Source organism: Bactrocera latifrons, unplaced genomic scaffold (assembly GCF_001853355.1).
Source record: "Bactrocera latifrons isolate USDA-ARS-PBARC rearing strain unplaced genomic scaffold, ASM185335v1 scaffold_538, whole genome shotgun sequence".
In the NCBI taxonomy this organism is placed as follows: domain Eukaryota; kingdom Metazoa; phylum Arthropoda; class Insecta; order Diptera; family Tephritidae; genus Bactrocera; species Bactrocera latifrons.
The window spans coordinates 54940-76851 of record NW_017537199.1 but is presented as its reverse complement, the minus strand read 5'-3'; the positions used below and the strand labels follow the sequence as shown (position 1 = coordinate 76851).

Below are 21912 nucleotides of genomic sequence, written 5' to 3'. Positions count from 1 at the left end.
TTTCACTACAAACATCTTAAAGCATTTTATTGAAACTCAAGTTGAAATTGATAACCTGAACGTTTACGCTTTCTCATACAATTACGCCTATTATGTAGTTTTAGCTTTACAGCCGTTGTAAACAGCTGATGAATCCAAAACAAGAATGTCGAAAAAGAGATGCAATAATAATGTACAGAAATAAACACAAGTAACACTTATCTCCCGGTATTTTACATAATGATCAGTTCAGATTTTGTTATCAGCATTAAACCATGAACTTTGCGGGAAAAGTTGTGCTTATTACTGGAGCAAGTTCTGGGATAGGAGCAGCTACAGCAATAAAATTTGCAAAATTAGGTGCCTTCCTCGCTCTAAATGGACGCAATGCCGACAATTTGAAAGCTGTAGCAAGCCAATGTTCCTGCGTTGGTAAGGAACCAATTTTAGTTTTGGGCGATATTTCCAAAGAAGCTGATACAGAAAGGGTTTGGCATGAGACTATACAAAAATACAAAAAATTGGATGTATTAGTTAACAATGCAGGTATAATTGAGACAGGTAGTATTGAAAACACTAACCTAGAGCAATATGATCGTGTGATGAACACTAATTTACGAGCTATATACCACCTAACAATGTTGGCCGTACCTGAACTGGTTAAAAGCAAAGGCAATATTGTAAATGTTTCCAGCGTAAATGGAATTCGGTCATTTCCGGGTGTGCTAGCTTACAATATTTCGAAGATGGGAGTAGATCAATTTACAAGGTGTGTTGCTTTGGAATTGGCCGCCAAGAATGTGCGTGTGAATTGTGTTAATCCTGGTGTTACCGTTACTAATTTACACAAGCGCGGCGGTATGGATGAAGAAACGTACAAAAAGTTTTTAGACCATTCGCAAACAACACATGCTCTGGGTCGGCCTGGCACAGCAGATGAAGTGGCAAATGCAATCACTTTTTTGGCTAGTGATTTGGCCACTTTCACGACTGGAGTAAGCTTGGCTGTAGATGGCGGTCGACATGCTATGTGCCCACGATAATTGAGAAATGTAACAGAAAATTGCATTTATTTTTCATTTTGTATATTTAAATTGTATGTTCTTGTTAAAAAAGTTTTGTACTTTCCTTGATACCGCAAATAAAAAGTATGCATACATGTGCATAAATAATTTATTTATCGTCATATACTATGTATGTTAGTTGAAGCAACAGTGAAAAATATAAAAGCTTTTCAGTTTCTTTCTGTCAAAACAAAAAACAAGGCACGTTTCTAAATACGTACTCGTATATTTAGTAGCACAAATGTTTATTATGTTCTATGTTAGTATAAGACATTAATTTTCTCGATTAGTATTTTCACTTTCGTTTCAAATAATTTAATTTAAAATTTTTATATGTACGTACATACAGTATGTATGTATATTCGTTATATACACACCCCTTTGATGGACAACCAGCAATTTAAAAAGATGCGAGCACAGTAGAGTATATTATTTTATTTGTTTTTATTCCAATAGTGTCGCTTGTGGAAAATCTGCTTGCCAAATTGTCAAACAAAACAAGTTTATCAAAACGTAAAAATAGCCAAAAGCAATGGCAAGCGAGAGTATGAAAAGCTGCTCCAACGAACGATCTATAAGTTTATTTATTTGTTATTCAGTAGTTGCCAATCTTGCTATACTTGAATAATATGTTGATATGAATGATATGCACTAATCAATACAGTATTTCAATAAAAAAAATCGCCATGTTCCACAAAGTCAAAAATTCCATAATCTAACAAAGAGTTCATTAAAATTGTAATTACCTACCTTTCAGTTAATTAACAAAGATGTACACACATATGTATGTATAATAGTTCACTCTGACATTGCTTAAAAAGTTTGTCTACCACTGATGGCCAAGAGAAAAGTCCAGTGGGTGTGAGAGAGGGAGATAAAGAGGAGCTCTGAGCAAATATACATATTTATATGCGTACATACATTTATCCAAGTTGTATGAGTGACTATGTACAAGTTTACTCATATACGATCGATTCGCCTTTTGAATGTTATCTGCTTGTATAGCAAAGCGAATAAACAATATTAATAGACAACTGATTTGATAGACCTAACGTGATCACGTCTCTTAGAGCTGTTCAGACCACAACGCACAGTTTTCGTTGTTCGTTCTTGTGTATCGGTTGTTTCTTTAGCCATTTACTTAACTACCCATATCCGTTTGTACGAAGATAGACAGATTTTATTCTTATTCTGCATAATGTTTCCAATTGGATTCAATCATTCAATTGATATAGAGGAGCCCGTGGTTATTCCACCACCACCATCTCCTTTAGATTTTAAAAACAAAGTTATAATTATCACTGGCGCTTGCTCTGGCATTGGCGCCGCAGTCGTCATGGAGTTTGCCAAGTGGGGTGGCCTACTGACTGTTGCCGGTCGCAATAAGGAGAGCTTGCGTGCTGTTGCCGACAAGGTCATTGATGCATATGATCACTCGCCATTGATTGTGCATGCAGATATGATCAATGAGGAGGAGGTACGCCATATTGTTGATAAGACCATAGCCACTTACGGACATATCGACGTGCTCGTTAACAGCGCGTCCGTTATTGAGATTGGTAACATTGAAACAACTACAATGGCTCAGTATGATCGCGTTATGGATGTAAATTTGCGCTCAGTATTTCAACTAACATCGTTGGCTGTGCCGTATTTAATCGAGACAAGAGGCTGCATTGTAAACGTATCAAGCGTTAACGGTTTACGTTCATTTCCCGGTGTACTCGTATATAATCTTTCTAAAGCTGCATTAGACCAATTTACTCGTTGCGTAGCGCTTGAATTGAAAGAAAAAGGTGTTCGCTGTAATTCAGTTAATCCTGTCGTCGATGTTGCGGAAATTCAAAAAAGTGACGATATAGATGATGAGGTGTACCAAAAGTGGTTAGAACATTCTGGCACGATAAGTGAAGACGGACGCGAGGATTTGGAGGAGAACGTGGCAGGCGTGATCGCATTTCTGGCCAGCGATATGGCGAGTTTCATTACCGGTGCCAGTTTGCCAGTAGACGGTGGGCGCCATGCAATGTGTCCCCGATAAGTTGATCATGCATATATTATATACATATAAATATATCCATAGATATTAAGTAAATTACATTTGGCATCATGTACTATCAAATACTATAAATGTGTTGTATATTCTTAAAATTTGTATTACTAATTAGAGTTTTATTTATGTACATATGTATGTATATAAGAAGTTTCAGACCTAAAGACAATTACATTTGTCTGAAATATATCTCGTTATACTTCATAAAAAGTAGTAATAAATGTTAGTGATACATTATTGTTTTAAATAAAATTGTTTACATATTTGATAAGTTCACCCGTTCCATACATCGATGTTTGCATTTAACCTATAGCGATTGTGGTATTCAGTTATGTCTTCACAGATTCTTTGGTGCCTTAATTGGCTGTAATTGAAACTGCTGCAACAAAAGTATCAATAACTTTCATAAATGTGTATTAACAAAAATACATACATACAACAAATATAAAGGCATACATTCATATATATGTATGTATATACCTATGTATACATATAGACATATATACATATGTACATCTAGAAGCGAAAATGTTTTCATATTAGCGGGTCGTTTGGTAGTCGGTTTTATTTTTTATTAAGCTAGAGAATTTCTATTAATAAATTAATTTTCCGGCAGACGCAATTTCCAAAATTGTTAAATTAGATTCTGTTTCTAGTTCCCGCTTGACCAATGTCTCGAGACACACTGCAGTTTCGAGTATTTTAATTAAAAAAAAAAAAAACGATTATTCAGTTGTACCCAAACTAGAATACCCTTCACGAATAATCGATCAGTTTGTATAGCAGCTGTATACCATAATGGATCGCTAAACAATTTCTTCAAGGATTGTATAGTTGCGTTGGACTAGATTATTGGCCAAATTCCAAGAGATTATCTCGTTAAATAAAAAACTTCTCCATATACGTTTTGATCCTTCGGTTTGCATGACATTTACATGCTATAGTGGTCCGGTTTGAATAATTTGAAGATATTTTGTCAAAAAACAAGTTTTCCATATAATTTTCCATCATTTTGATTGTTTAGTTTGAATGGCATATAACTGCAATGGTGGTCCGATTTCGTCGGTTGAGTAGGTTCATTGAACTTTTGGAAATTTCTCCCATTTTCAAAATAAATATGACAGGTTGCGACCCCACCTTAATCTTGACAACTTAGTTGAGAGAAATTCGAAAGTTATGCCTAGGGAGTTCTCCTAAATTCTTTCTGTAGGTTGATAGTCGGATATGGTGATATATGCGTTTTATTATTCGTCGATGTGCGTTTTGTTATGATTTCGAGTTAAGATTTTTTTCGAGACTGGTTAAAAAATTAATATTTACCAGCTATGTAGGTTTTATTTCAACTAACTCCAGCATATTCACCAATTTTGTTAGGAAATAATAAACAAAATATACTATATAACGGAAGTTTTCACAGTAATGATATTATTCTTTACAATTTCTTTCACTGCTGCAGAAGATGAAAGGTCATTCAACAAATTAAAAATAACAAAAACAAATTTAAGAACACGAGCCGTACTCGACTCCCACAAAAAACGTTAACTTCGGCTGCTCCGAAGCTAATATACCCTTCACAGGTACATTTCGTTTAGTAACTACGTGTCCAGTTTGTATGGACACATACATAGCTATGTGCTATAGTAATCCGATCTGAACAATTTTGTTGCAGTATTCCATGTCAAATTTCGTGAAGACACCAAGTCAGTCACACAAAAGTTTCCCATGCAAGAACTTGATTGCGATCATCAGTTTATATGGCAGCTATATGCTATAGTTAACCGATCTGAACAATTTTTTCGGAGATTACATTGTTGCCTTAGAAAATAATCTGTACCAAATTTCGTGAATATATCTTGTCAAATGCAAAAGTTTTCCATACCAGCACTAGATTCCGATCGTTCAGTTTGTTTAGCAGATATATGCTCTGGTAAGCCGATCTGAACAATTTCCTTGTATATTACATAATTATCTTAGAAAATAACCTGTGCCAACTTTTGTGAAAATACATTGTCAAATGTGAAAGTTCTCCATACAAGAACTTGATTCCGATTGGTTTGTATGGCAGGTATATGTTATAGTGGTCCGCTATCGTCACTTCCGACAAATGAACAGCTGCTTGAAGAGAAAATTACATTTACAAAATTTCAAAATGATATTTTAAAAACTGAGGGGCTAGTTCGTATATATGTATACAGACAGACAGACGGACATGGCTAAATCGACTCAGCTCAACTTACAGATCATTTATATAGTATATGTATATACTTTATAGGGTCTCCGACGCTTCCTTCTGGGTGTTACGAACTTCGTGACAAACTTAATATACCCTGTTCAGGATATAAAAGGTCAAGCCTGAATTTAAACGAAGTCTACTGAACTGAAGCTAAGAAAATTTGTAAATAAAATTGTTATTTAGTCAGTTGGTAGGTCAGACCTTTATATAAACCCAGAATCTTCTCTATTTCGTTTTATTAGATAAACCTTCACCAAGTATTAATCAAGTACTTTAGAATTTTTAAAACATTTTTATATTTCATGTAGATAGATGTAGATACATAACTGAGGAATGCACTGCGACCTTAGGTCTATTGTGACCTCTCCTAACTCACAGGGACTCGCTTAGCCCCAGCATATTGACGAAGTCCAGTATTTTGCTGGGTGCTAGCGAGTCGATGTGATCCCTATCCGGAAACATGGCTTCGACCTGCGCCTACAGACTGCAATGCAGTCGATTAGCAGGTGCTCCGGGGTTTCAGGGTCCCTGTAGCAAAACCGACAGTTGGCGCAAGATGATAGGCCCATATTACTTAAGTGCCTTTTCAGCTTGCAGTGGCCGGTATAGAATGCAACCAGGATCCTGAGTTTGTTTCTTGGGAGGTTAATTAACGATTTAAACCTTTTTTGGTTATACCCCCCAACTAGCAGCTTGACATGACGCATACCGTACGCTCGCTGCCAATACCTTTCCCTGCACACTCTTTCTTCCTTGCGGAGCAGCTCCTTCACAGTGTGGGGACCCACCGCAATGAATGGTTCGGGCCCAACCATACTGGTGGAGGCTGCGGAGCGGGCTAGCTCGTCAGCCAGTTCGTTGCCVGCTATGCCCCTGTGGCCGGGCACCCAGATTAAGTGGACCTGGTTCTTTGCAGCTAGGTTGTTCAATCGTTCTCTGCACTCCTGCACCAATAGCGATTTGATCTCGTAGGAGGAGATCGCTTTTAATGCCGCTTGACTATCGCTGAGTATAGCTATGCGCTCGTTGCAATAGTTGCAGTGGAGGTTTATCCCTTTACACCGACTTATAGCCAGGACTTCAGCTTCAAAAATACTTGGAAAGCTTCCCATCGGAATGGAGAGCTTGGTACGTGGGCCTACAATACCCGCACCTATTCCTTCCGACGGTTTTGAGCCATCGGTGTACCACCTCAGTGTACTATCCCTTAGCATTTGGTCAAAAATGGGGTCGTTCCACTCACTCTTGCTCCCGAGGGTAACCTTAAAACTTTTCGTGAAATGAGTTGATTTCGTAATCCCGTCCCTTGGGAGGAGGGTAATAGGAATGTCGTCTTTTATCCTCTCCATCATCTGGGACGAGATTATCTTGTCTTTGCCGCATCCCTCTGCTGTTATCTGCAGAAGTGAGCGCTTGGCTACTTGATCTATCGTTATATGGAGCGGTATAAGATCCAGCAGGACCTCCAGAGCTGCCGTCGGACAGGTTCGCATAGCGCCCGTCATGCAAACACATGCTAGCCGCTGAAGCTTCGATAGTAGGTTAACCACCGAAGCCTGCGACGCTACAGAGGCCCAGGACACCGCCCCGAATGTAATTATCGGTCGCTCAATCATGGTGTACAACCACCTAACGATCTTTGGCTTACAGACCCAGGATTTACTCGCCAGCCGTTTACACACCATTAACGCTTTTGTAGCTTTGACCAGCGTTTGATTCACATTCTGCTTCCACCGCTAGATAGAATCCAGCGTAAGACCCAGGTATTTGACCTTGCTAGTCATCTCGATCTCTCTGCCCCCAAGTGTGACTTTCCTCAAACCGGGTAGGGACCTGCGCCTTGTGAAAGGGACTACGGTTGTCTTTGAGGGGTTGATGTTTAGTTCCACTCCTCTGCACCACCCCTTTGCCAGATTTAGTCCCCGTTGCACCAGGTCACAGAGAGTATCTTCAAATTTGCCTCTTGCTATTATCACAATGTCGTCCRCRTACCCTTGGCAGCGGATCCCATTGTCAGTTAGCAATGCTAATAGTTCGTCCACGACAAGGCTCCATAGTAGAGGTGATAGCACACCTCCCTGTGGACAGCCTCTTGTCGCTCCCAGGCGGATCTGTGTTCCGCCTACCGTGGTCTCGGCGACCCTGGTGCGCAGCACGGCCTCTATCCATCTGCGCACCGCTGCTGCCACATTTCTTCTTTCCATCGCCCTGGCTACAATCTTATGAGATGTATTGTCGAAGGCACCTTCGATGTCTAAGAAGGCACATAACATCACCTCCCCTTTCTGCAGTGAACTCTCTATCTCCGAGGTCAGCAAGTACAGAGCCGTACTGGTGGATCTTCCCGCTCTGTATGTATGCTGAGCAGCATGCAGGGGTGCACTCTTCAGCGCCGTCGATCTTATATTGTGGTCTATGATCTTTTCTATAGTCTTCAGTAGGAAGGAGGTTAGACTAATCGGCCTGTAGGACTTGGCCAAGGAATAGTCCCTTCTTCCTACTTTGGGTATGAAGATCACCTCAGCCGTTCTCCATTGGTCAGGGATGTACGCGATTGCAAGGCTCTCCCTCAGCAGCCGAACAAGGTGAGGTAGCAGAGGCTGTTCACCCTGCTGCAAAAGCGTTGGGAAGATGCCGTCCACCCCTGGAGACTTGAATTTTTCGAACGAGGCCATTGCCCACTTGATCGAGTCCGCAGTGACTATCTGCCTAGCGGTTACCCAATCCAAGCGGGATGGCCTATGTTCTCTCACAGGTAGRCATTGGTCCACCTGGATGGTCTCCGGGAAGTGAGCACTCAGAAGCTCTGTCGCCCTGTCCTAGTCGTAAAGGTCCCGTCACTTCTTTCGATGGCTAGCTACGTGTTAATCTTCCCACTAGCCAGAGCCTTGTGCAGCCGCGCCGCTTCTGGTGTGGAGGAGACCTTTTCACAGAAACTCCTAAAGTTCGTTTGTTTTGCTGACCTAATCTCCTTAATGTAGAGGGTTAGGTAGCTCCTGTATTCTTCCCAGACCCCTGTACGTTTTGCCTTGTTGAATAGGCTACGTACTCTCTTCCTGAGCTCTGCAAGCTTCTTTGTCCACCAGGGACAGTTGCGCCTATCTGTGGGCACTGTTAGGGGGCAGCTACCGTTGTAAGCGTTAGTGATAGACCCGTTCAGTGCCAGCACTCTGCTTTCTATTCCCGGGCCCGTAACGCTATCATCGGWCAGCCTCTCCCTATTTAGTTCATCCTGCAGCATTACCCTGAAGGCAGTTTGTCCTTCGAGGGTTGCGCCTTGGGGGAAGTTGCCTGACCTCAACCTTCAGTGTGAACCTTACAATTCTGTGGTCCGACAGGGAGGGCTCCGTTGAGACCCTCCACCTTGAGACCCAACCATTTTCGTGCTCGTTGCTGAAGGTGATGTCCAGCACCTCCCTCCTGCTTATAGTTATAAAGGTGGGTTCGCAACCCACATTTTCACAGCTAAGTCACTACCTAGTACATATTCTAATAGAGTCTTGTGTTGCAGTCCGTGCTTCCCCATTCAACATGGTGAGCGTTCACGTCGCATCCGATAACGAGGGGTAGCCTGTGCTTCTTGCAGTACTCCACTAGCCTTACCACCACTTCAGGCTACAGCTGCCTCCCCTGGGAAGTAGGCTGATGCCAGGACGAAGTCTCTGCCTTCCCAGTCTCTGGCCTGTACCGCCACCAAGTCCTGCGTCAGGAACTCTGAAATACAGAAAAAGTCGACATTATTCCTGACTACTATGCATGCTCTTGGACGCTCACTAAAGAGGTCCCAGATTACCTTGTTGTGTACCGTCTTGAGGCCTTTGACCTCACCTTTGTATACCCAAGGTTCTTGGATCAGCAGGAAGTCCAACTTATCCGGTGTGAACCTGCTCGCTATGATGCAAGTTCACTTGGGCAACTTCCACGTCGACGGCCATATTGGCTCGAAGGGGGGCATGTCCACATCTCCTCCGTCGTACGCACTGCTGTCCTCCTGGGTGGAGGGTAGCCCGGCTTCCTGGGCAGCCGGGACGTCAGCTGTTGCGACTAGCGTAGTCAGCTCTGCGCTCACGCCCGGTTGTTTTACCACGGCGTCCACCTGCATCCTCTCCACCACCTTGCTAGCCACCGTTGTGTCCTGCTTGGGCCCGCTGCCGCTCGGCCTTTTTACGAGGGTCATCGCACTTGCCTGGTTTGTCGGCTGTTGGGAGAGATCTCTGCCCTCCCCTCCTGCGCCTCCATCTTCTCCTGCGTGCACCACCGGCCTCTGCCCGATGAGGTTCACAGGAGTCTGAGTGACTGGGCGTGTTTCGGGGGGCCTTGGTGGTGCTCTGGGCAAGTATTTCATACTTTTATTTGATAAATCCTAATCATTTTACATAGCAGTGGGACCCCATTTTTGAATTTGCTCCAGGGTCCTTGGTTATGTTTGGTGTTTTAGGGTTTCCGATGTTTCCTTCTGGGTGTTACAAACACCCACTTTAGGATATAAGAATTAAGAAAATGTAATAATTTAAGTGGACACTATTATAATTAATAAAACAAATTTACTTTATGACCCTATGAGCAACAAATATTTCACTTTTAATGAAGATAGGACCATCTCTACTGAGGATTACATTTACAAAGTGACAAATAAGTATATTTGGCTTTAAATATCTTTTTTATATTATATTATTTATTCAAAATTAAAAAGTTCAAAAAAATTGTAAAAGATAAATTTTTTAAATACAAATTTGAAATATACATATATGTACATATATGAACTTCACCAACAAGGTTGTGCTGCTAACTGGCGCCGCATCAGGAATTGGCGCTGCTACTGCAGTTCGTTTTTCGGAGCTTGGCGCTAAGCTAGCCATTGTTGATCTGAACGCTGAGGGACTTAAAAAGACAGCTGAGAATTGCATAAAATATGCCAAGTCAAAAGATCAAGGAGAACCACTTCAAATAGTCGGGGACGTTAGCAAGTCGGATGATTTGGAATGCATTGCTAAGTCAACAATTAAAAAATATAAAAAACTGGATGTGCTGGCAAATAATGCCGGTATTATGGAGGATGGTACCATTGAAACCACATGCCTGGAGCAGTTTGATCGCATGATACACACAAATTTACGTTCCCAATTTTATTTATCATTACTGTTGGTACCGGAATTATTGAAAACAAAGGGTAACATTGTGAACACATCGAGTATATGCGGCATGCGTTCATTTCCTAACACGCTGGCCTACAATATATCTAAAGCGGGTGTAGATCAATTCACCCGCTGCGTAGCGCTGGAGCTTGGCGAACGCGGTGTGCGTTGTAATTGTGTAAATCCTGGAGTTATATATACTAATTTACAAAAGCGATATTTGGATGAGAATGGTTACAAGGAATTTCTTAAAAAAGCAAAATATACACACGCTTTAGCACGCTATGGTCAACCAATTGAAGTGGCGAATGTAATATGCTTTCTAGCAAGTGATTTGGCCAGTTTCATCACTGGTCACAATATACCAGTAGACGGTGGGAGACACGCTATGACACCGCGCTAAATTTCGGAAAATTGATGTGGGAGCAATGTGAAAACAATTAAGCTGCAACGTCGATCATCAACAAACAGAAAATATACTTAAACGAAATTGGGCAACAACAATAGCTAACATCTCTGCTTATCACCTTTTTGATTTGTGTTCATGAATCGCAGAATAAATTGTGGAGCAACAGTGTTTCTGATAACAGGCAATAGTACTTAAATACTTAAGCGTTTTGATTATTATCTGATTTGAATTTTCCCAATCGAGTATATAACAGTAGAATGGATTTCAAGGGCAAAGTTGTGCTAATAACGGGAGCCAGTTCTGGAATTGGTGCTGCTGCTGCAGTGAAATTCGCTAAATTTGGTGCCAAGCTGGCATTGGTTGGACGAAATGTGCAAAATCTTAAAGAAACAGCAGCTAAGTGTGGAAATGTCGGAGAGGACTCATTGACTCCATTATTGATAAAGGTCAATCTGACAGACGAATCGGCTGTGCCAAATATTATAAGTGAAGTGTTGGAACGTTACGGACAACTTGACGTGTTGGTCAACAATGCCGGAATTATTGAAAATGGCACAATTGAGAATACAAGCCTTGCTCAATTCGATAGAATGATGGACACAAATGTGCGCTCTGTGTATCAGCTGACTATGCTCGCCGTACCTGAGCTAATCAAAACAAAAGGCAATATTGTTAATGTATCCAGCGTTTGTGGTCTACGAGCATTTCCCAATGTATTGGCTTACAATATATCGAAATCGGCTATTGATCAATTTACACGTTGTGTGGCTTTAGAGCTTGCATCGAAAGGAGTGCGGTGCAACTCAGTTAATCCGGGTGTCGTAGTCACCAACTTGCACAAAAGTGGTGGCATGAACGACGATGCTTATGAAAAATTTTTGGAGCACTGCAAAATCACTCATGCACTTGGACGGGCTGGAGATGTGGAAGAAGTGGCCAATGCCATTTGCTTTTTGGCCAGTGACTTAGCCACATTTACTACCGGCATGAATATGCCAGTTGACGGAGGCAGACATGCTATGTGCCCCAGATAAAAAAAAAAAACAATGGAGTGACTTCAATAAATATGCGATACCTCGGAAACATACATATGCTAACTAATATTAATAATTACATTTACATATTTTATATGTATTTATTAACATATGTCTGTATATAAAGTAAATAAAAATTTTCAAGGTAGTACGTGCGTTTTGAAGTGCAGTTAGCTACAACATGCCGAATTTGTCTTTGTTGTATGAATAATGTGCAGTCAAATTTATTCTGTTCGTCACCTTATTCAAGACAATTTATAATTTCAGGATTGTTTTATTGTCAACACTGCGAAACTATAATAGTTTACAGGTTACTTTCTTCTTCCAATACATTCTCTACAAATAAAAAAAAAATCGGGCTGCCTAACACCTTGAACTGCAATTATTAAGAAGTTAAATAGCAATATAATTTTACTTATGTTATTCTTTTTATTAAAAAATGAATTCTTATCATTTTAAACAAACTTAGGGGTACGTAATTTAAACTTCGTATCCGTAAGATTTAATGATTTTGTTGAAAGGTTCCGCTACCTTCGCAATGTTTTCGCGAGCCTTAACAGTCAACTTCTTCATGATTCTGTTGTGTTTCAAAGTGACACGCAACTTAGCCTTGCGTTTCCTTTCCAGACTCTTAACGACATCTTGGTAGTGCCAGCCGACTTCGCTTGACAAACGTCCGACTTGGCAGTATTTGCGGTCAGAACGCAGAGTGAGGACACGCATGGCGATTGGTACACAGACACGACGACGCTTGTCGTATGGTGGTGGAATGCCATCGAAAACGCGGAGACGGGCAAGTGCAGCTTGACCACGCTTAGTTTTGTGTGGAATCATGCCTGCAACAAAGTCGTTTGTCTTAATCATAAATTTGTTTATATAGATATTGCAAATATAATTTAAGTAGGTGCGTCAGTTAAAGATTTTGTTACATTTTCTGTTTCAAATAATGTAGGTAAGATATATTGTTCATCACTGCCGTTTTAGAGCTACTTATAAGATGAATTTCATTACGTACCTGAAAGTAAAGAAATACATTTATTAATGACCGCTTAAAACAAGTCATAATTGCATTGATGCACTATTAATCAGTTACTATTTGATTGTTACATTTGTATTTCAAATAATGTAGGTAAGAAAATTAAGTCATCATTAACTAAATTTTTATTAATAAAACATTATAGAAACTTACCTCGTACAGCTTTGAAGAAAATTCTTGATGGAGCACGGAAGTGATATGGACCACGAGCAGGATTTACGTTACAGCGTTTGCGCAAATACGCCAAGTACTTAATTTTATTTCTGTAGAAATGGCCAGATAGGTTCAATTCCTCGCAACGTACAACTGCCACTTTACCTCCTTGAAGAAGGTATTTGGCAACAACGGAGGCCAAACGGCCAACCAGATGGCCACGACCATCAATAACAACGGCCTGCAAATATAAAAAACGAAGTCTTAATCAAATTTCTGTTCTAAAGAAATCTAGGTTATGATACAAATGACAACAAAAACGGTGGCTTACACACATTTCATTATAAAAAAAATTATAAGTAAACACATAATATGCAATACGTGTTCATATATTCGAAAATATTGCCAATATTTTCACTGTTCTTTAGACCTTATCCACCAAATGAAATGGGCACGTGTGCCATTAAATTCGATTGGACACAAGAATTTAGCTAACTTTTTATCACTTTACAGTTCACTTTCCCACATAAATTTGGTGTTTTCGGAAATTTTACGACGTATTGTACATTTTGCTCACATTTCCAATAACTTTTAATGCATTTATTCGGCATTTTCATGAAAAAAACGTCACTTACCCTGTTCGACAAACCAGTCATGTTAAAGAACCGCACGAAAAGAAATAGACGAGTGTCGCCATCATGCAACGGAAGTTATGTTCCGTTCCTCTTCGATTTGTCAATATGGCGAAGTATATCGAAATTTATCGTTGGAGTCTGTTCACAAAAGTTCTTATTTCCTGACAGCTTCCATATAAACTTCATTGAATTTTTATAAAACGACAAAACAGAAGCTCTATTTATCGTTTACAGATAATCAACTATTTATTGATTTCGACAGAATATCTTAAATGTTTGATACACATTAATGCTCGTTTCTGGTAAGTTATTAATTATATCAATTAATAAGTACTATACATTTAATAATATTGAATTGTGGTTAATATGGTGTCTGGGTAATATTAAATAATATTGTGCTTTTTATTTTATATTAACTGTGAGTTCCTGGCTTAACAAAGAAGAAGCATTTGCTACATTTACAAAAGAGATTCTTTGAAGTAAGAATAAAATTTTCTGATTATTAGTAGAACCAGTAGTTAAAAACTGGAAATAAAGTGAAGCAAATTAGTAATACATATTTAAAAAATTATAGAAATTGCAAGCAATCAAATATCACAAATCAGCCGTAGTGAACTATTAAAAAGAAACCGGCTGACCACTCCCTATAGATAAAGAATACGAAACAAGTTTGATTGTAACCTTATCTTTTTTATTAGTGAACATATACGCTTAACAAATTGATAAAGACCCTTTTCGTTTTTCGCAGCAAATTATAAGGAAAATGTGGAAAGCAACAGCTGGTCTGCAACTCCAAAACACTCAACCAGACGCTGATGATGATTGGGAGACGGATCCAGATTTCGTAAACGATGTCAGTGAACAAGAGCAACGATGGGGATCAAAGACCGTCGAGGGAAGCGGACGTACAGCCGGTGCTATCGAGTAAGTATATTTGATTACTCATTTATTACACGTAATGTAACATAATACAATGATTCACCCTTATAATTGATGCCAATATATATGTATGAAGCATGGAAAAATTGCGTTTTGAAACAGAAAAAGCTGATCAAGATAAGAAGAAGAAAGAATTAGAAGAGCAAAATCCAGGTTACGGCTATGGTGGAAAGTTTGGTGTGCAAAGCGATCGCATGGATAAATCAGCAGTCGGACATGATTACCGCGCAACAGTTGAGAAACATGCTTCGCAAAAGGACTACAGCGAGGGTTTTGGTGGCAAATTTGGCGTTCAAAAAGACCGCGTAGACAAGTCGGCAGCAGGTTGGGATCATATTGAAAAAGTTGAAAAACATGCCTCTCAGAAAGACTATGCGACTGGATTTGGTGGCAAATTTGGCGTTCAATCCGACAGGGTAGATAAATCGGCTCTTGGATGGGATCACGTTGAGAAGGTTGAAAAACATGAATCACAGAAAGGTAAAACACAAAAATTGCAATAGTAAAATAATTTCATTATTAGAAATTTTCTCTGTATTTTAGATTATTCAAAAGGATTCGGTGGCAAATTTGGTATACAGGAAGATCGCAAAGACAAATCTGCCATGGGTTGGGACCATAAAGAAGCACCACAAAAGCATGAGAGTCAAATTGATCACAAAGTGGTTTGTTATATAACTAAATATTATTTTTATAGCAAAATAATAAAATTTGCTATATTATAGGGTTTTGGTGGAAAATTTGGTGTCCAAAGAGATCGCATGGATAAATCAGCTGCTGGTTTTGATGATAACGAAAAGCAACAGGTGGGAACCACATACACTAAGGTAAAACCTAACATTGAAGGTGCGAAACCGTCCAACTTGCGTGCGAAATTTGAAAACTTGGCCAAAAATTCCGAAGAAGAAACGCGTAAAAGGGCTGAAGAGCAAAAACGTTTGCGCGAAGAGAAAGATCGTCGTGATCGTGAAGAGGCAGCCAAAAAAACTGTTATTGAAAATACACCATTACCAGCAGCTGAAGAAGCACGAGCTCCACCACCAAAAGGAAGTCGTTCATCGATTTCGACTGGTCGCGAAGGTGGTATCAGTAATGCTATAAGTGCATTCAATCAAATGCAATCGCCGACAACAGAGAATCCTCCAGCAGTACGTAAAGAAGCCGTAATCATACCTAAAACTCAACCGGTTGAAATAGTAAACGAAATAGATGACAAACAACAAAGTCAACCAATTATGGAGGATGTTAAGAAAAATGTCACAATAACTGCACCACCACCTGATGTCATACCATCTATTGAAATAGAGACTGCAATAACACCACCACAATTATCGTCACCAGAATGCCCAACGCAAGAACCGGTTTACGAGAATAGAGAAACCATCGAACAAAAACAACAGCAGCAGCATGTACAACAAAAATCGGTTCAACAACTACAACAAAGTTCGCAACAACAATCACAAGTGGAAGAGAAAAAAGAAAACGAAGGTGCTGCACTCGACAATGCAGTGGCCAACTCAGCTGCTCCTACTGCTGTTGCCACCACCGATGAAGCAATTTATTCTAATTCCGATAATTTAGCTGATTACATCGAAGATACAGGCATTCATGCGATTGCACTGTATGACTATCAAGCTGCCGACGACGATGAAATATCCTTCGACCCCGATGATACAATTACCCATATCGAAATGGTAAATATAGTTACTAAAGTTTTTGAATAGGTTTTTAAGTCTTGCTATTGCAGATCGATGAAGGCTGGTGGCGCGGTTTGTGCAAAAATCGTTATGGACTGTTTCCAGCAAATTATGTGCAATTGATAAATCAAAAAGCATAAAGAAGTTTATGTTTTCTTCTACATTTTTATATCATAAAACGATCCGAAATGGTTGACGAGATAAATTTTTGCAAAAGATGGTTTTGCAATAGGTTAAGTTTTGTTATAAAACTAAATTAAATGCTTCCTTAAAGGCTAAAATAGTGTAGAGTCACAATATGTTAATAGTAGATATGGTTAAAAGTAATAATAATAACTTTTTATGAATCATCCCTAACCAGTATTTACCTCAAACACATTAAAGCAACGAATTGTTTAGAAGGAATACATACATATTTTATTCCTAGCTCATATTTAATAAATTTAATTTATTTAACTTTTACTAACTTTCAATTTTATACAATTTCCCACAAAAAGACAAATAATTTTGTAAATTTTTAATTAATTACCGGTAATACATAAAGTTATTTTGAATCAAGGAAAGTTTCCTGAATTTTATAAAAATTTAAGGAGCTTACTGCAGCAAACATTGCCAGTAGCATTAACTAAGCAGAGCACAATTTCGGGGCATTAAATAGCTCAATTGATGATTTAAAGATTGTTATACATTAATAAAATGCATTTTTATGGACATTGCATTTGACATTCTTCATATGTATGTATGTGTATGTTTCTGGTTAAAGACTTAAATGTTATTTGTATGAAAAATATATAACAAAATTATAAAACATTCAGTACTCGGTGTTTCAATAACTGAAGAATTATTAATTATATATTATCTGTCATTTGTAGTGTATAATTAATGCATAATAGTTCAAGACGATTGGCTTTCCCTAAAAACTGGAAAACTACAACAACGATTGGAATTATGAACACTTTCTATACGTAATTTACGAGATGAAGCTGGAAAGAGTTTAATTTGTTTTTAAGAGTTAATTTGTTAATATTTTTAATTATACAATAACAAGTTAATTCGTTTTTCGCATAAAATTCGCGTTTCGTCTTCCCAAAAGGTGAAAAATTGAAATTTCAAAAACCCTCTGGCGTTACCTGGGCAATGCGATGTTTCCAAAAAGAAAACATAAAAATAGGCATTAATATTAAAATTTTCTGATACCGCGAAAATATTTCTTCTAAATGCCATTTCTTTCATGCCTACAACAAAACTTTCTTTGCGGCAACGAATGAATATCACTGAAAACATTAAGGGGTTATATAAGTTTTCAAGCATTTTTTCTAAGCAAACTATTTGGTTTATTGACTTGAAACTTGGCAGGTATATTATGGCAACTTTAAACTGTATTCACATATTTTTGACTGCCAAAAATAATTATCGGGAACGTTGATATTGCCAATTTCGCAGAGGTCCACAAAAAAGGGCCCCTTGCTCTCTCTGGACTGGATCATCTAAAATGCAAAAATCAAATAAATTTCATTAATATAATAAATAATCTAGTGATTGATCGAAGGAATTAGCAAAAAAGCAAAAGGTTCGATTTTCGAAATATAGTTAAGAAGCTTGTGTAAAAATGTTAGACCGATCGGTTCAGCCGTTTCTGAGAAATCTTGCTCACCGACTTTGAAAACACCGTTTCGAGAAAAACGAGTTTAAAGTTTTGAAAGCACTTTACATGTAGTTAATTTTTTTCACTAATATGTCTATAATTTCGAAAATATTCGTCGGATCGACTTCAAATTTTGTGTGTGTTTACTCTGATATATGTATGTATGTATATTAAGAAAACGCAAAAAAAAATAGATTTTTTGAAAATCCTAACTGTATATAACCCCTTAAACGTTTTCCCTCTATGCAAGAATGTTACCTTTCAATAATCTTACAATATGCCCATCAAATTCATATTTTTGACGATATCGAAAACCCTAGGCGCTGACTTTAGATAAGACGTACGTGCAAAGTAGTGATTCTTATCATGTTAACAAAATCATGTGCATAACCAAACCGATGGATTATTTATGTAAAAATGACCCACCATGATAAAAATAAAAGATTATTGAATATATTAAGTTGGCAGATGTGCTTAATTTCCCATTTCCTTCGAAGGTTTTTGATAAGGATTTCGTTCTAGGTTTTCGAATTGCATATCCATATTCCTCCAAATTATTTATTTTTAATTTTAGAATACTATAAAATTAATTGAATTGCTTCGTAAGAAGAAGCACGCTCGATATCGACACAATCTTATATAATTGGACCATGGTATAGGGGAAGTTTAAATTTTAAAACTACTGCCTAAATTTGTTATTACAAATATAAATCAATCTGAAACACTCTTCATTAGTATCAACCCTGTAAATAAGAGAAAATTTACTGATTCTTACCGGACTTAATAAACTTTTTATTTAACCCAAAAATCCACTTCAAAGCTAAAACATCTTAACAAACTTTAAAGTTTAGAGATTCAAAAATATAAATACTTCAGCTACTACCTTTAAATCGATAATCTTAAAATTTTTTTATTTTTTTTTTATTTATTTATATAAGAGTAAACGTTGTATATTAAATTTAGTGAATTGCTATCTCCAAGTTTAGAATAAAAAATGATATCTACTTCTTTGTAATCTGGCAACTCGTTCATTCTCTTGTATATGAATCGAAGCAGCGCTTGTGTTCTCTTCAGTTGTTGCTTGTTGGTTGCTTGCTTCGTTTGGGTTGTTGGTGTTCGCTGTTTACCAATTGTTGACGTTTGTCGTTGCTGTTGGCTTGTTGTGAAAGAAAAGTGTACGAGTTTTGCTTACTTAGCGTTACCAGACAATTTCTTTTCATTTACTTGTGCCTAAAAAGTTTTCTTCTATGTACTGTGCTTAAACTATGGTAACACAGAACTCGGAAGAGCAGGGCAAAAGAAATTTTTCTTAATTAATTTCAATGAAGTGATGTGGATTCCACATTGTGGAAAACAATAAAATCGCGGTATATTTTACATAAAGTTGTTTTGTGTGATTTTTAATTTTTGTCAAAGAAAGAATACCGTGCAAATATAATTACATGATTCTATTAGCGTAAAGTAGAACAGATTTGCTGAAAAATCGCACACAAAAGAAAATGAAGAGAGTATAAGACATATGCCGAATATTCAGCTGTTTAATGTTTCTATTTTCTTCTTGTTGAAGAAATTATAAAATAACCATACCAAGGTTCACAATAGTAACCATATTGAATAAAGTGCTAATATTTATGTTGTTCAATATATAAACGATAGTGCCTTAGCTCTTAATTTTTTTCTATACAAACATAAGTTTTTTTATTCAGACAAAGTAGTTTATGTGGATGTGATAGTTAAACTACTCCAGTATTAAGTGTTTTGCGTTCACTTGCATTAAAAAGTTGAAAATAGTTGTTGATTAATCATCAATCTCATTTATATTTCGCGCGTTATTTTTTTGTAGCGAATGAATTGTATAAATACAAAAACTCAACTTGACACACATCAGTAAAGCTTTTGTTGGAACAATTGGCATCGACAAGCACAAATACCTGTACTTTCAAGTATGTAAATAAAAGAGAATTTCTTATATATATGGTATATGTTGCTATGTATATAACATTCTTATATCAAAGTATGTATGTATATACTTCAATTTTTAAGTGACAAAAAAACCGTTCATAGTGGTTCATATAAGCTTGTTATTTAGTTGAATTTCTTATCAGTGGTAATTGCTGGCAGTCGGATGTTGATTATATTAAAAAAATAAGTTCCTCTAAATTGGCGCAATAACTTGTTGACGAGCCCTTAAGAAAATAAATTAATTGTTGGTAAATGTTGAAAGTTATATCAGAATTGTAATGCATTATCAATATATGTTTCTTCATAAGTTTCAACGTGTTATCATACATGAAACAAGTTTTGCACGCTTTTGTAAAAAGCCTTATTGCCGACGTAGTCAAGCCAGCTGATTTTATGCTTGGAATTTGTGCTATAATATACAACTCTCTTAGTGTTGCCAGATAATTAATTAGTTTCAATTATAAGTTGCTATAAAATATTATTTAACGCGATAAATGAAATAGGAGGATTCTCTTGCTGAATGTTTATGAACGGCTGATTCGGTCAATTTATTGTAAATGACTGTTGTGCATGGCTATTGTGAATTGGCGCAACTTCTGCATTAATTTTTAATATAATAATATAAAATATAAAATCTATATAAAATTTACCTTCTTTAACAATTTAACGCCAAAATATGTCTTTATGTAAAATGACATTTTTGCAATTATATTTTTGCGTGTCATTGCACGAAAATAAACATGGGTTTTGGTCTGACATTTTACAGCCCTTGCAAATATTTTTCTGCGTGTGTTTGTTGTTGTGCCGTTGCATTAGCTGGAAAAATCAGCAATTCGTGCACCGTACAAGGGTTTTGCAAAAGCAATAGAATATCCCTAATGCATTTTTATTTAATTTTAATAAAGCGTTACATTCTCTTTAATTTACTTAACCCTATATCAATTGTATATACTTAAATTAGAAATATATCCCTTTTTAAATATTAAAAAGGAGCACTAAATAATTAGCACAAAAATTTTATTTTAGACTTTATCAATTTGGGTTAAAGTCTTTTTATCGCGTCCATAAATTTAATTGCTTATATTTTAAGCCACATAAACAGCCGGCTATTTCATAAAATGACTGACAATTTTGTCAAAACAGATATTTTACATGTTCTCAGCATTCGATAGGTGATAACTGTTTTGCTCCATTTCACTTCAATTTTGACGAATTTAAAATCAAAAATAAAATTGTCGCTATGTTGATAACTGTTGTTCGATAAAAATATGTTATCTCTTAGAATTTTGTGGATTTTAAAATTAAATACAATATTGTCGCCAGCCCTATTCTATTAATATATATTTTTGTATTTTATAATGTCTATTGATTGAAATTTGATTAATCACTTCATAAGCCTCATTGACAGATGTCTATTTTATAAAATGACACTGAAGATCTGTCCTAAGAAAGATATTTTACGCATTGTCAGTGACAATTTGATCCTTGCAAACTGTTCTGTTTTATGAAAAATTTTAATTTTGACAAATTTAAAAAGAAACAAAATTTTCGTCAGTCGACCATGGCAAACGAAATAAGGACTACGAATTGAGGGCATGCACCTGGAATGTCCGGTCCCTTAATTGGGAAGGTGCCGCTGCCTAGCTGGGTGATGTCCTCGTAAAAATAAAGGCTGACATCACCGCCGTACAAGAAATGCGATGGACGGGACAAGGACAGAGACGAGTAAGTCCTTGTGGCATTTACTACAGTGCCCATATAAAGGAGCGCAAGTTTGGTGTGGGATTCGTGGTGGGAGAGAGACTCCGTCGCCGAGTACTATCCTTCAGCCCGGTGAATGAACGTCTAGCCACAATCCGCATCAAAGCGAGGTTCTTCAACATATCGCTGATTTGCGCCCACGCCCCGACGGAAGAAAAGGACGATGTGACCAAAGAT

The 21912-nt window shown here is 37.6% G+C and overlaps 7 protein-coding genes across 13 annotated transcripts in view; 6 read left to right on the top strand and 1 right to left on the bottom strand.

The window, feature by feature from the left end:
* The first annotated feature begins 169 nt into the window (after window positions 1-169).
* Window positions 170-1155, top strand: LOC108974181 (3-oxoacyl-[acyl-carrier-protein] reductase FabG-like). Its single transcript, XM_018941883.1, has one exon. It carries the CDS (start codon window positions 255-257, stop codon window positions 1020-1022), a length of 768 nt encoding a protein of 255 aa, XP_018797428.1. The 5' UTR covers window positions 170-254; the 3' UTR covers window positions 1023-1155.
* Window positions 1156-2071: 916 nt separating this feature from the next.
* LOC108974177 (3-oxoacyl-[acyl-carrier-protein] reductase FabG-like) lies at window positions 2072-3223 on the top strand. The gene has a single exon (XM_018941871.1). It carries the CDS (start codon window positions 2242-2244, stop codon window positions 3082-3084), a length of 843 nt encoding a protein of 280 aa, XP_018797416.1. The 5' UTR covers window positions 2072-2241; the 3' UTR covers window positions 3085-3223.
* Window positions 3224-10034: 6811 nt separating this feature from the next.
* LOC108974185 (uncharacterized oxidoreductase TM_0325-like) lies at window positions 10035-11053 on the top strand. Its single transcript, XM_018941889.1, has one exon. It carries the CDS (start codon window positions 10088-10090, stop codon window positions 10865-10867), a length of 780 nt encoding a protein of 259 aa, XP_018797434.1. The 5' UTR covers window positions 10035-10087; the 3' UTR covers window positions 10868-11053.
* A 54-nt stretch (window positions 11054-11107) lies between these two features.
* Window positions 11108-12034, top strand: LOC108974187 (3-oxoacyl-[acyl-carrier-protein] reductase FabG-like). Its single transcript, XM_018941891.1, has one exon. It carries the CDS (start codon window positions 11131-11133, stop codon window positions 11905-11907), a length of 777 nt encoding a protein of 258 aa, XP_018797436.1. The 5' UTR covers window positions 11108-11130; the 3' UTR covers window positions 11908-12034.
* A 279-nt stretch (window positions 12035-12313) lies between these two features.
* On the bottom strand, window positions 12314-13827 carry LOC108974186 (60S ribosomal protein L13a). Its single transcript, XM_018941890.1, has 3 exons — window positions 13732-13827; window positions 13097-13337; window positions 12314-12743 (listed from the first exon to the last, which is right to left on the bottom strand). Exons 1-3 carry the CDS (start codon window positions 13750-13752, stop codon window positions 12388-12390), a joined length of 618 nt encoding a protein of 205 aa, XP_018797435.1. The 5' UTR covers window positions 13753-13827; the 3' UTR covers window positions 12314-12387.
* A 103-nt stretch (window positions 13828-13930) lies between these two features.
* On the top strand, window positions 13931-16823 carry LOC108974175 (src substrate cortactin). Of its 4 annotated transcripts, none has more exons than XM_018941868.1 (6): window positions 13931-14033; window positions 14480-14655; window positions 14747-15150; window positions 15214-15335; window positions 15396-16364; window positions 16418-16823. In XM_018941868.1, the coding sequence occupies exons 2-6, from the start codon at window positions 14495-14497 to the stop codon at window positions 16505-16507; spliced, it is 1746 nt and encodes a 581-aa protein (XP_018797413.1). In that variant the 5' UTR covers window positions 13931-14033; window positions 14480-14494; the 3' UTR covers window positions 16508-16823. The 4 variants fall into 4 exon arrangements, with proteins under 4 accessions (XP_018797413.1, XP_018797412.1, XP_018797414.1 ...); XM_018941867.1 differs by lacking the exon at window positions 13931-14033 and adding an exon at window positions 14160-14210; XM_018941869.1 differs by lacking the exon at window positions 13931-14033 and adding an exon at window positions 14233-14407.
* A 2447-nt stretch (window positions 16824-19270) lies between these two features.
* LOC108974184 (protein Malvolio) overlaps window positions 19271-21912 on the top strand; it is a 36676-nt gene continuing 34034 nt past the window's right edge. For all 4 annotated transcript variants that reach the window (XM_018941885.1, XM_018941886.1, XM_018941888.1 and 1 more), the window contains exon 1: window positions 19271-19955. The gene's annotated coding sequence lies outside the window, so the exon portion shown is untranslated. The remainder of the gene's footprint in view (window positions 19956-21912) is intronic.